Source organism: Labrus mixtus, chromosome 24, assembly GCF_963584025.1.
Source record: "Labrus mixtus chromosome 24, fLabMix1.1, whole genome shotgun sequence".
Taxonomy (NCBI): Eukaryota; Metazoa; Chordata; class Actinopteri; order Labriformes; family Labridae; genus Labrus; species Labrus mixtus.
In genome coordinates this window covers 12678961-12692507 of record NC_083635.1, presented here as the reverse complement: position 1 = coordinate 12692507, position 13547 = coordinate 12678961, and the positions used below count along the sequence as shown (strand labels likewise).

The following is a 13547-nucleotide window of genomic DNA, read 5'->3' as shown; positions in this document are numbered from 1 at the left end:
TCACAGGGTCTGGGGAGGGGGGGCTGAGTTTTTTTTGTCATCTTACTGGAGTGAGTTTTAGCTTGAGCGTATCAATGAGAGAGAAGGGGCTGGCTGGGGCAGGAGGAGCGCAGGGCAGGAACGCCATGGCGGTACAGCTGCTCTTCTGGGAGCTGGAGAAGCATCTGAAGAGGTAACGATGGCTATAGTATTGTCGTGTTGTCAGGGGGGGTGGGGGGTTAAGTCCGCCAAAGCAGCAGCCTCGAGGTTTAACATAGGCGGACGACAACTGGGGGTGTGAGTCAATTTATCTGTCTGATTATCGTTGTGATGTATTTGACTGTTGTCTGACTTGTTGAGGGTTAAACATTTTTTTTTGCTGTAGCTATAGCACCTGTAGCATTAAAAAAATACCTCAGACACCTCTACCTGCATCACTTCAGCATGTTTAAACTCCCGCTCTGCTGCTCTCGAGGGCTATAAATGTGTTTGAGAACACAACGTCCTGGCTTCTGCACACGTATGTTCAATCTGCCTGACTTGTGTGTGAGACGAAAGCGTGTTGGGCTCATGTTCATTCACTGACACATGGTCCTGGCTACCAGAGCTCTTCTCCTCTTCGTCTTGTCTGCTTTCAGTTTAACTGTCAGAGATAAGCGTCATGGTCCAGTTCCCCATTTGATCCATTTGTGCTGTCCTCTAGTTTCAGCACCCAAGCCCAATAAAACAATGCGTCTGCACTCTGTCCAACATAATATCTACAATAAAAACATTTAAAAAATGTACATCTGTTTTTTACCAAACTCCCAGTTTAAGTCTTCCATTTAGCTTAAGGTTTTTATTTTTACATAAGCACACAGGGTTCCCACAGCTGTGCGTACATGTGTCGCTCCTCCTTTGGAAAACAGAAAAAGCGGATGTCCATCCAGACGTTATTTTCCAGTTCTCTAAAATCACCCAATCCCGCCAATGTCCTCTTTATCAAACAGCCACACTAGATAGAGCAGCAGTGGAAGTGAAAAACAAAGACACAGTGACATATTCTCATGTCCAAACTGCCATGTTGACACGCAGCACCACTTCCTGATCATGACACCACTTTGTTAATGCTCCAGCCAGAGACAGATTTAACAAAATAATGTGCACAGGTGTATGAAGAAAAAACAGCTCCTGCATCTGCTGCTTCCAGCTTCAGACGAAACATGTGTCCAGTTAAAGTCAATGAACCATACCTGTTTTGGTTTCCCTTTGCCTCTCATCTTTAATGTGTTTCCTTTTCTTTCCTGTTTATCTAAACCATGTGTTTCCGTGGTGATGACGTCAATTCACACCAACGCAGCATCCCAACACATTATCACATTAGCATACCTGCACTGATTACTACTCAAAGTGAAGTATTGATCTAATGAGCTGAGTAATTTACACCCAATGAGTACATCTGAAATAATCCAGTGTCTTTTATTATGTAAGATGATTGTCCTTTGACGAGGTCAGATGTAACACAACACTTTAAAAAAGAGCTCAGTCTGATGGTTACTTTGATTATCTTATTTCTTTTATTCTCAGTTAATCAAAAAAAAAAAAAAACACTCTTCAGATCACTTTCTGCATCTGACCAACCGTCCAAAACTTTTTTAAACCTTCATAGGAGAATAAGAAATCCACTAAATATCCACAAGAGAAGATTTAAAGGGCACATTTCCTCAATTTTGCTCCAAAAGATTCCCACATTTTCTGTCACTCGATTTATTTTACAAATGTTTCCAGCTCTGCTTGATACATTTACACTTTCTGGATGGTTTTAATACATTTTGAACCTCCGAGGGCTCTCAGGATTTGTCAGTCATTTATAAATCGACTGACAGAAAATCAGTCGGGGATTGATTACAAATACGACAATTTCAGTAATTGAAAAGTCTCTGGCTAGGGCTGGGCGATATATCGAGTTTTTAAGATACGTATATTGATATATTTTTAAACAAGATATAGAGAAAGACAAAATCAATTATATCAATTTAGTTTATGTTGAATTAAAATAGCCATAGAGCCACAGTTTCAGCTTAACACTACACTCTATAAATTGAAATTAAACATATAATCTATCAGGGAAATAGAAGCTAGTTACTGCACTAGTGCTCCTACACTACATTTAAACAGTCCAAACCCCATACAATCCTCAATTTATTACATTATCTACAGACAGAATCTTTAAGGTGGCTTACTTCATCAATAAATTATTAACTATAAAAATTGCTGCCTTTTTAAAATGTATTTTTCTTGAATCTTTGTTTGGCCTCTGGTCGGGAATCACACGTCCAAGGAAAGCCTAAAAGCACACATTTAGGGAAGTGCCAGAATGAGAGGGGTGGTCCTGTTCTCAATGTACAGAACAAAGTGTTCCTCGCTCGCTCTCTCAAACTGATCTGAAGACGACAAAGGAGCTCAGCTTCCACCGTTTCTGCCACATGACCCTTTCCTCCTGCTCGCACCACTCTTCTTACACCGTCATTGTAAATGATTATTTACTCTCACAGGTGACAGCTGGGCAGTGCTGAGGTCAGCTTTTACTGCGAGGTCACATAGTGGGCAATTGATTATGTTTACTCAAATTACATGGAGCCTTGTTTAGTGTGTGCGTGTGACCCCTGAGTGTATAATATACAACCGATAGGGGGAGACATTGTAACACATAAGCGCTTATAAAAGTTTTCCCATCACCTGCAAGCCATGTTTAAGCATGAAAGCAGACATGACAGCACTTTCCAGCCAGTTAAAGTCATAAAGGAGAGTTTAAATTATTATTACCGCTTTCTAAAAGTAGTTTCTGAAGTTCTAATCTCTCTACAGTCCCTTATGGTGCTGTTCGGGATGGATGCGGGCTTTTATAGCGGATGGTGCAGTAGGTACAGAGATGTCTTATGTATTATTTCAACGGAGGACCTCTCCTCCAATCAGAAACGCCGCCGCGTCATCCTCTCGCATATGTTATGCTAATGAGCTCCCCGCTCCGCCAATCACGTCTCAGCTGGCGCTGTTCCCAGCATGAATTATCCCGAGCAGGAGCCGCGGTTTGCGGAGCTGCTGCCCGCCGCTTCAGTCTTTTGTGTGCTCCGTCCCGGCTGTGAGCTCTACGAGCTCCCGGAGAGCAGACCCAGCGTCCTGCCGCACAATAATGCGCGATTTTTTCTACTTTTATACCACTGGATTTCCAGTTTTAACAGCCGAAAGGGAGGTTTTAATGGACGGGGTAGCATGAATTCCCAGTGTTACACAGTGGCGATGGATCTTGGCGTTTGTCAGCTGAGGAATTTCTCGATATCGTTTCTGTCCTCTGTGCTCGGGAAGGAGAGTGCATCAGTCCGGCTTGACAATAGGTAATAATATCCCATTGAGAATGTAGTCTGTGTGATATTCTGTGGGTTATAAATGAGGCTATAAGTGTTGCCTCATTGATTCTCCGCCATCAAAGTCAGAGCTTAAATCTCGACCTCCATTTGCTTTGTTGCAGACTCTCATTACTATTTGTGTTATCTTTCCACATGACAACGTATTGACATTGACATCAAACCCCAATGCAGACAAATACTCATCAAATACACCTGCAGTCATCGACTATTGTTATATCTTATCTCATAATATAATGACTTTTTCTGTTTGTCTTTCAGCTCTTCTGGTGCAAGTGTGGTGGCTATTGATAACAAGATTGAACAAGCAATGGTAAGCTTCTTTTAAAATCATCCATTATGTCCTCACAGTGTTTGTAAATAGGCCGTCTCATGCTCCAGTTGTACTGTATGTGCTGCACAGTTGTTATGTAACCCAAGCAGCGGATCCTGCCGCTGCATCACCTGCAGTGTGCAAATCTGATTTGTGTGACATTTACCAAGAGGGGATAGGAGAGATGTTATTGAGCAATGAATGAATGAATGAAACGCATGATGGCGCTTTTCGGTTCTGTATTTTATTAGAAAACAGTCCGCACATGCGCAGTTAACATCGGTTTTTCTGCATATATGCACCTGCTGGTTTTTTAATTAAAGCAACAGGAGTCACCGGTTCTGTCACGATTCGGACATATGACCTCCGGTTTGTTTCGACTTGATTTGGGCCAGGTTTAGGTTCACACGCTATCCCCCCCTCTCTCTTTTCCTCATGCATGTACATAGTCTCTCTCTCTCTCTCTCTCTCTCCTCCCTGTCCCGTGTTGCTAGGCAAGCAGCAGCCTCCCCGCGGCTCGGTATAAATAACTCGCCGATTGGCTCCTCCCACCCCGGTGCAGGAACATTTTGTTCCCTCACTGCGCACCGGGGCAGGGAGGAGGAGGAGGAGGAGGAGGGGGAGGGGGAGGGGCGGGTCCACAGAGGAAGGGATGCTCAGATTATTAAACTGCAAATCCCACTTCAGTAGGCTGGCACAGCAGCCAGGCAGCATCACGGGAATGCACTATGAGTTAGTCTCTCAGATTGTAAACGCACTCTTCTGGGGAGTTTGTGTTGTGTTTCCAGAGTGACAGCTGGCACTTGATGGGAAGTGATTTACGATGCAAAATTTAGTCTTGGCAGTCTGCTGTGTCACACGTTTTTTCCCCCCTAACAGCATGTCTTTCTCACATGTCCCTGACTCACTTCTCCTGCAGTTAATCCACAGTTATTTAAAGAAGTCCCTTGTCTCTATTTATATGTTGGGTTGTGAGTAAATAAAACCGATGTTTAAGCCATAAGACATCTAAGAAAAACTCTAAGAAATCACCTCAGGATGGGTTAGGGAGTTTGTGTGAATCAGAGAATAGTTGTGATGAAACCTTTTGTTTTTACAGATTCCATTAATGCAAAAGAAAGAGTAAGGTCTTTACCTGCTTTTTGTCTCGAGATAACATTTGTTGTGAATTGCTGCTTACAAATAAGGGAAGGGAAGCAAATCCAAGTGAATGAGAAACTGTAACCACATAATAACTAGATTATCGGGTTAGTTGTTTACATATTTTTGGAAGACACGTTGTTTGATTTAATGACGTTTGCAGCTCTTCATTCATTAAGACTTTAATTTAGTCTTCAATAAATTGAAGTGCAGAGAGAAAGTAGCCATGAGAATAAATCAGAGCCCAGAGTGACGCCCTTCAAACATTTTGACTTGAGTAACCAGCACCCCTAACACCCAAATATTTCTGTTAACAATAATGAAAATAAGAGAGTAACTTAAAATGTGAACATTTGAGAAGCCGAGACAAGCAAATGTTTGGGTACACATTCATCAAGCTAACCACCTCTGTCTCTACTCTCCCTCCGTCTTCAGGACCTGGTCAAGAGCCACCTCATGTACGCCGTGCGGGAGGAGGTGGAAGTGCTGAAGGAGCAGATCAAAGAGCTCATCGAGCGCAACACACAGCTGGAGCAGGAGAACAACCTGCTCAAGACCCTGGCCAGCCCCGAGCAAATGGCTCAATTCCAGGCGCAGGTCCAGACCGGCTCCCCGACCGGCAACGCCCAGCCTCTGGTGCCACCTCCGACCGGAACCACACAGGCCCTCCCCTCCTCACAGAGCTCCGGTACATCTGCGTAACACAGAGGCTGCACAAAGGAGGCCCTCCTTTCTGAAGATGAGAGATATGGAGGATGAGAGGAAGAGGAGGAGGAGGAGGAGGAGGAGGAAGGGGTTTCGCCATACTGTGAACTGACTCTAACATCCAGACCGACTATGCCACCGTCTTCAAGGATCGCACGCTTCAACTCAACCGGACAACAGACTTTTCTTTTGTTGCACATTTTTATTTAACTGAAACACTTTGGAGTTGCACCGGATTGCGAGTGAGTGAGTGTGTGTGTCCGCCGCTTTGTCTCCGGCTTTTTTTATTACCTGCTTCAGACAATCGTCGTTGTTGTGGTGAAGATGCGGGGAGTTGAGACAAAGCTGACAGGAACTGAGATTCGAGCCTTATGGCTGCTGTTGTTCAAGGAGGAGCTATCGTCCAATCAGAGGACTTGTCGGCGCTGTCCGATCCCTCGCAGTGTGACCCATGGAAAATGTGCCATCGTCTTGTTAATCCCAGTCCCACCTGAACCCAGCACTCTCCATCTTGCATTAAGTGTTTTTAGTGCTGCTGTCCGTGCACTTTTTCCCCCAGACGACATCGACAGAGGACAAACTTTAAAGATCTCTAAGACCCATCTGGAATGGGAATTTTTCTTTTTCTTTTCTTTTCTTTCGGGTCTTTAATCCTCGCAGACGTCAAAATATTCTGGGTTGAGGAAGAAAATTATAACATATATATTAACTATTCCTCATTGTTCACTTTAAGAACTGTTCTGAGGTTCACGTCGCCGTCCCCACCCTGAACGCACTCTCCCCCCTTTTCTTGGACGGAGCATTAAACATTTATGCAGGGAATCATTTTTTTAGGGAGGGATTGTTTAGTCCTTGTTTTCTGCTCTTGATGACGTAATAATGTCCTAGTGATGTGCAAAAATACTTAATGAAAGAGCGAATAAGTAGGACATGACTGTTTCTAGGTTTGTACAGATTATTTCCAATTAAACTCTGCCAAGTGCCTGGTTTCTAACCATAGATACATATATAGGACTTTTTTAGTTGTTTTATTCATATGTGTGTATATATTTATATATATATATATATATATATCTATGGTTTTGCCAGGTTTTGAACTACCTGGGATGTCATAACTCAGGGTGGGAACAGAAGAGGATTATTGACCTCCCCCACTATGATGCTGTCTCCCCCTGCGGTGACACACGGCTTCGTACTGTACGTGAACTCTCCTCTGCCGTCACTCAACACACTCGCTCAGATTACCTGGACTGTTTTACCATATTTGAGACGTGTGTAGTTGTTTTTTTTTTTAATGAATGGAAATGGTGTTTTTTTTTTTTTTTTTCTGTCTTTTTTTTTTCTCTCTCTCTTTTGTACAGCCAAGTGTTTTGAGTTGCTCGTAGTGCAACTGGAGTGCTGAACACAATAATGAGACACTTGGCGAGAAAAAAAACCTTAAGGAAAATGCCTAGCACAAGTATGTTGATGTTTTGTGCATGTTCCTCAGCCCATCACTAATGTGACGTTACAATTGCACTAGACAGTTGCACCTCAAATAAAAAGTGAAACGAAAAAAAATACATCTGTACTCTTCAGTTTGATTTATTTTGGGGGGAGATTTGGGGTTTTATTTAATGCATTTTGGGTTTATTTAAAAACAAATCAGAGTTAATTTACCTTTAAAAAAATCTAAATATGAATAATTAAAAATGTAGGTTTACAAGATTTAGCCCAACCTTTTCCAAAACATACAAATATAGCTGGATTTCTCTTCTACTCTCCTGTTTTCTCCCTAATATTAACCATGAATGCCTCCCAGTTGACCCCAGATATACCAGTGTGACAACCAGTATATCTGCGACCTCACCATGCCTCATTAGACATGCGCAGAAGCAGACCGCCGTGTAAATATTTATGTATAGATTCACTCTCTTCACTCTCATTGGTTAAACACGTCCGAGCCCCCATAAAGCCCGTCATATGGTAGCTCCGCCCCTCACGTGGACCCTCATGCGGACGGGAGCGCGCATGGGGACGGGAGCGCGCATACGGAGGAGGACTGCAGCGGCCCAAAACGGCGTTTAGCAATGAATTATGTTGATTCGGCGACTTTAAATGTTGTGTGTTGTGAGTCTATAAATTACCTCTCACATGTTTTAAAGTTATTTTCACACAGTTGTGCATTTTTTAAATATTTACTAGTCTGTTTTTGCACAAATCACAGACGAGGCTGTAACGACGATTATTAACGGAAAAATGCACAGAAGTGTTATTGGTTTAAACATAACAACATACTCATACCATACTCATAAATACTTACCATGTCTACATTTTAATCGTCCTGGGATTTGTATTTTAACTGTGATGATCGGCATTCATATTAAGGATGAATGTATCTTGTAGATATAATCTCCTAAATAAATTTAAATTCCTGCAGGAGATGCTCTGAATAAACCTATTCACCTGCAGTGACACAATATTTAACATGTAGTTTGTTATTGACACATTAATCTTAAGGCAATATAAAATACATTTAAAAAACTTCTTCATATAAATAAAATCTTTAAATACACTCATATAGTTTCAACAAAAACAATTCTTTGAACTCCACTTTAGTGTGGAGATACAGAGGCACCACTTTGTGCGATTTTAATTTGAATAATTTACATCAGTTAACATTTAAGAAAATAAATTCAACGCATTCTTTAGATTTACATTTGTATTAACTTACAAGAAGAGGTTGGTAGAGCATAACTTACATTTGAAGCTACAGCTGAATAAAACAAATGATGTAGAAAAGTATCAAAAATAAGGAAGACAATATAGCTACTAAAAATAATGTTCTATTGTCAAACTACAATTTAATGTACCTCAAAAGGATTTTACCGTAATAGTTGTATTTTGCCATTAAATCAGATAAGCTATTTTGCGATACTTAAATATTATATATTAAAGAAAAGTAATGTACTCATGATTTCAGTTTAGTAAGTAATGTTACAGTTTGATCAAAAACTGAAGAATTCAAACTGTTTTCATTGATTCATCCACTTTAACTGTCAAGGCCATATTTTACCTGAATGTGTGTCTGCAAGGTGATGTCTTTTTTAGTATTTACATGCTGCTTTAACAAAAACAAACTTCTTAAAGTGATCAAATCTACTTCAATCAAAATATTCCTCTAAAATGTTTGCCTCTTCTTGTCGACCTCTGGTTTAAAGAAAATGAGACCTGAGGAGGATTAAAGTGGTTTGTGGACATATCTAATGTCCTGTGGTTTAATGTACATCTATATACAGTAAAGGGCCTGGACCTGTCCCGATTTGACCCCGCCCACTCTGTGCTCCCTCCTCAGGTCGGTCTGATGGTCTGATCCTACATCCTGACCTCGAAGCGGCTGATAGGCTCGGTGGATCAGACGCCACTGCCCCCGTGTCCAGATGGCACTTTCGTAAATCCCATTTCATTGACAAAAGGTGTTTTCTTCACCGCTGTGGGTACAGGATGTTCTCTGAGGACGAGGGATCACACAGGGCTTAACCTCGGCTATTTGTGCCGCTGGCCGTGTTTGTAGTCACAAACATAGAGGGCAATTATTTACATGAAGTGCTCCATCAAATACTGTACCATCTTTAGGTGTGTGGACCTGTTGTGATGTTTTTTAATGTATCTTCAATATTTATTTATTTTGAAATGAACTGCTTTTTTATGCGTTTGCTGTTATTTTTCTAGGAGATTTAACAGAAAATCACACAGATAAATTCTGTTTACTCTGGCCTGCTGTTTCCAGACACACAAACACCATTCAACCCCCAAAATCCACCCCCAAAAAATCCTCTTTACGCCCTATTTTTTCTGGCCCTCCCTCTGTGCTCTTCCTTATTGCTTAGAAAGCAGGTGGCCTGCTGGTTAAACCCCAAGCGTCCAGACTGTCAGGGAGGCCCCCATCCGCGGGGATTAAACCGTGTCCGGAGTCAGGGCACATGAGACACACTTCATGTTTGTACACACAGAAAGAAAAACCTGTTAACAGCACTCTCAGCGCTGTAAAGTCTGACATGGAGGGTGGAAAGCAGATTTTACAGCTTAGTTCAGAGGAGAAATGCAGCCTTTTTAATGGCCACACAGAAAGTTAATATCCCCTTTAACACTCAGAATCCTCACACTCACATATCATTGACCACTATACGCTATCAACAAATTATAAGATGTTAAAAATTGCTTATTTCAACAATTTTGAGTGTTTGAGTGGACCTTTAACAGATCTGAACTCATATTTCCAAAAACATGAAATGCATCGTTTTAGTGTTTTAGCTAAAAGCTGTAGGGATTTGGGTTGGGAACCAGAGGGTCGCCGGTTCAAGTCCCGGTGCGGACCAAATCTGGAAATTGGTCTAGTAGCTGGAGAGGTGCCAGTCCACTTCCTGAGCACTGCAGAGGTGCCCTTCAGCAAGGCACATAACCCCCTCCCTCTGACATCTCTCCATTAGTACATGTGGATCCTGTTTGTGCTTGTGTGTGTATAATGTTCAACAACAGAGTGTAAAATGAATTTCCCCTCGCGGGATGAATAAAGTATATCTGTCTAGTCGTAATAATTGACACGTCATCAAGTCGTTGTACATTTCTTTGTCCTGTTAATCGGATTGAAGAGCGATTCTGTTTGAGTGTTTTTCTTTGTAGCCTTCTCGTTGGAATGGGGGATTATTCTGTTAGCAGTGAGAAACATATCTGTCCTGTCAATGTCGTTTCCAGGTATAGCTGTTGCTGGGAGCCCCCCCCCCCCCCCCCCCCCTCCCTCACTGATCAATCAAACAGTCTGTGGTACGTCCGGTTCATCCACACTAAATAGACCCCCCAAGTGGAGTCCAGATTTCTGTCACACCAGCGCTTCCAACTCAAGTCAGCTGCCGCCATCAGCCTGAGGCACCTGCACCAAACACACACAGGGGCTGAGTCTAAAGCCCTGGAAACGTGTGTGTGTGTGTGTGTGTGTGTGTGTGTGTGTGTGTGTGTGTGTGTGTGTGTGTGTGTGTTTGAACATTCTCGGACTTAAAGCAGCTCTACTACGCTGGAGATAGTTAATTGGATGAGGAAGTCATCCGTAGAGTCGTGTGTGTGTCTATGTGTGTGTGTGTGTGTGTGTGTGTGTGTGTGTGTGTGTGTGTGTGTGTGTGTGTGTGTGTGTGTGTGTGTGTGTGTGTGTGTGTGTGTGTGTGTGTGCGTGTGCGTGTGTGTGTGTGTGTGTGTAGCAGGTGAAGAGAGGTGTGAACATACGGCTGCACACAAATAGAGCCACGTTGACCACAGGAGCTCTTTCACATGCACACACAGAATATGTATGTTAGTCCAGCTAAAAACACAGAAACGTTTCCAGTGTTCTGAGGCAGAACTTTTCAAATCGAGTCCGTCGTAAAGAGTGCAAATGAGCCCGTCAAGAGAGGCTGAGACGCTGGAAGAAGAGGACAAAATAGGTACAACTACAATTGCTGATAAAGGAGGACACTATGGAAGCAAATAAGATAAATAATTATTTGAATTTTAACAGCCACTGAATGTCAAATATTGAAATTTAAACACCACTGAATTCATAGCATTGAAACATGAGGCCTCGATAGAGTTTTTTTTTTCATTCACAAACTACAAGAGCAACGGCAAAGACCTTGAAGCCCCTAAAGGCAGGAAATCTGTTTTTTGTCTTTCCTAGTTAGACATATCTACAATCATAAACTTGGCATGATCGCTCTTTCAGCCATGTCCCCCTCAATGCTCTAATCAAATGAACACCTCAGTCCTTCTATTTTAGAGTAGTTTGAAAGGAGCACATGTTGTGAACAGTGTAGGCTCCTGGTGACCCTCCCTACCTCTCTGTTTGTTCATAACATGAGTTATTCATCACATCTAAGAAGTAAAAGTAACTCTATGAAACAGGACTGCAGTGAAACATCCCTGATGCAGCGTGTCTGTGAAAGTCCCCTCAAGCACACAGTCACTCCGTCTGTTTGTCCTCGTTTGTCCTCCGCCCAAAGTCACACATCTCAGAGGCACGTGCCCCCCAGCCGATCGGCGTCTGATATTTCAAAACAAACTGCGTATGGAGGGAGACGCGTAGCAGGCGCCCCATCGTGGAGAGAAGGGGATTATGGGGGATTACGTCCCCCCTCTCTTATCCTCCACTTTTCCTCCCCTCAGCACCTTCCCTCGCTCTGTGTGAGTTGTCCAGACAGGCAAAGTTTTGACACTAAAATCTGCCCCCATCCGTATGAAACTACACAGATTTAGCAGCTTACGAGGCGGATCATTTTTTCTTTCTCTTTTGAATTGTTGATTCACACACAGAGCTCGTCCACGCTGCATCGCTCACGACCTTTCTACACTCAGCTGTCTGTCTCAAACATTCCTGCAGTCTGGTCTGACTGGTTCCTGAACGCCTGACTCGTTATTATTTCAGCTTGAAGACGCAGTTTCTGTTTGCTGTTTGCCATCTGATAGAGGAGTCCCAGGAAAACAAAACTTTGAGGCATCGGAGTCAGATAATAAAATATAAGAAGATGGATTTAATCCACCGTATTCTATCTTTTAATCTGTGACATCTTTGTACAGCACCATAAAGTGACATTTCAAGCTGTTCAGAGATAAAAATCTGTTTGTAAATAGCAGAATATATATATATATCACATTTACTGTGGTGTGAGTTACAAAGTCTTTAAATGAAAGTGAAACTCAACAACACATAAAACACATGAAACTCCAGTTCTCCTTAAGTGCACTTCACTTTAATCCTTTGTTTGTTTTGGCTGGCATGCACTGTATTTCTGTCTGTCTTTGTGTAAATGTATGAGTATATGTGTGTGTGGGTGTGTGTGTGTGTGTGTGTGTGTGTGTGTGTGTGTGTGTGTGTGTGTGTCCTCTAAATGCAGCCAGACAGTCATTACACCATTGTTGAACTCACACAGCAGGAGAGACAACAACAGGCCCAACGACGCGACGTTGGTGTGAAGAGCTTTCCTTCTAATCAGGTTGTTTATGACACAGACCGTTCCAGTTTATTAACGGGACGCTGGAAGGAGTTTCAACTTTGTGGTGTCATACAGTCAAGTATAAATGTGTATCTGTGTGTGTGTGTGTGTGTGTGTGTGTGTGTGTGTGTGTGTCGAGGCGGTGTGTTTGAGGATGCCTTTAGAAAAAGACAGATGTGTAATATTCTGCAGAGACAGGATCAAATAAACCGCACACACATCTGACAAAAGACACTTTAAAAAAAACACATTATTCAACTGAAGCCTGACCACGTCCCGTTTGCATCACCGCTCTGTGTCTGACCTACATTGCACTTTGTCATCGTATATGCCACAAAAGCAAAGCCTTTGTCTCCGTCCAGTCTGAGACAGAAATCAAAGTCGAAGGGTCGGGTTCAGAAGTTTGCTCCAGTAACAACATCTGCACGTCTTCATCCGTACATTTGGACTTCTTTGCATTTTGACGGATGAGCATGGGGCTTTAGTAATCCTGACATAGAAAGAGTTGGTGCTTAATGAGAATAAGACAAGATGCACGACTCCCGTTGTGAAACATCTGAGCTATGACAGCTGAGGACATCTTTAGGAGCAGCTCTTGTTCATCATAACTTAATTAGCCACCGAGCTACAGCTGATCAAATCTGCATGCTACAGCTAAGTGATTGAGGCCAAGTAGAGAAGATAAGCCTGCTCAAAGTCAATAATTCAATCAGCCACAATAATACATGTTCACTGCCTATGTGCTGGAGAGAACAGGCAGGCGTTAGCGAGGAGATAATGCCTCACACTGTGGCATCAATAATAATTGATTTCCGTCCTTGCAAAGACTGACATCAACGGAGACAGCTCGCTCTCGGACAAAGTGCTGATCTGCAACAATCAGAGAGGCTGTCACAAAGCCAGCGTGAGCATTTCATATGTCCTTCCTCTGCCTGAGCGCAGACAAATCCACTCAGCACTTAACACCACGGACTAGAGGAAGGAGAAGTCTCGCCCTTGTGTGACAGC

At 42.6% G+C, this 13547-nt stretch overlaps 1 protein-coding gene across 2 annotated transcripts; it reads left to right on the top strand.

Moving 5' to 3' along the window:
- Positions 1–53: 53 nt before the first annotated feature.
- zgc:65895 (uncharacterized protein LOC393546 homolog) lies at positions 54–7103 on the top strand. Of its 2 annotated transcripts, none has more exons than XM_061033103.1 (3): positions 54–172; positions 3645–3696; positions 5272–7103. In XM_061033103.1, the coding sequence occupies exons 1-3, from the start codon at positions 75–77 to the stop codon at positions 5536–5538; spliced, it is 417 nt and encodes a 138-aa protein (XP_060889086.1). In that variant the 5' UTR covers positions 54–74; the 3' UTR covers positions 5539–7103. The 2 variants fall into 2 exon arrangements, with proteins under 2 accessions (XP_060889086.1, XP_060889084.1); XM_061033101.1 differs by lacking the exon at positions 54–172 and adding an exon at positions 2974–3353.
- Positions 7104–13547: the final 6444 nt, after the last annotated feature.

Bases quoted from the DNA above. Each gene is read 5' to 3' on its own strand.
- zgc:65895 (XM_061033101.1), top strand. From the start codon at position 3,022: ATGAATTATCCCGAGCAGGAGCCGCGGTTTGCGGAGCTGCTGCCCGCC. The intron at 3,354-3,644 runs GTAATAATATCC...TTTGTCTTTCAG, and splicing joins TCAGTCCGGCTTGACAATAG to CTCTTCTGGTGCAAGTGTGG. The intron at 3,697-5,271 runs GTAAGCTTCTTT...CTCCGTCTTCAG, and splicing joins ACAAGATTGAACAAGCAATG to GACCTGGTCAAGAGCCACCT.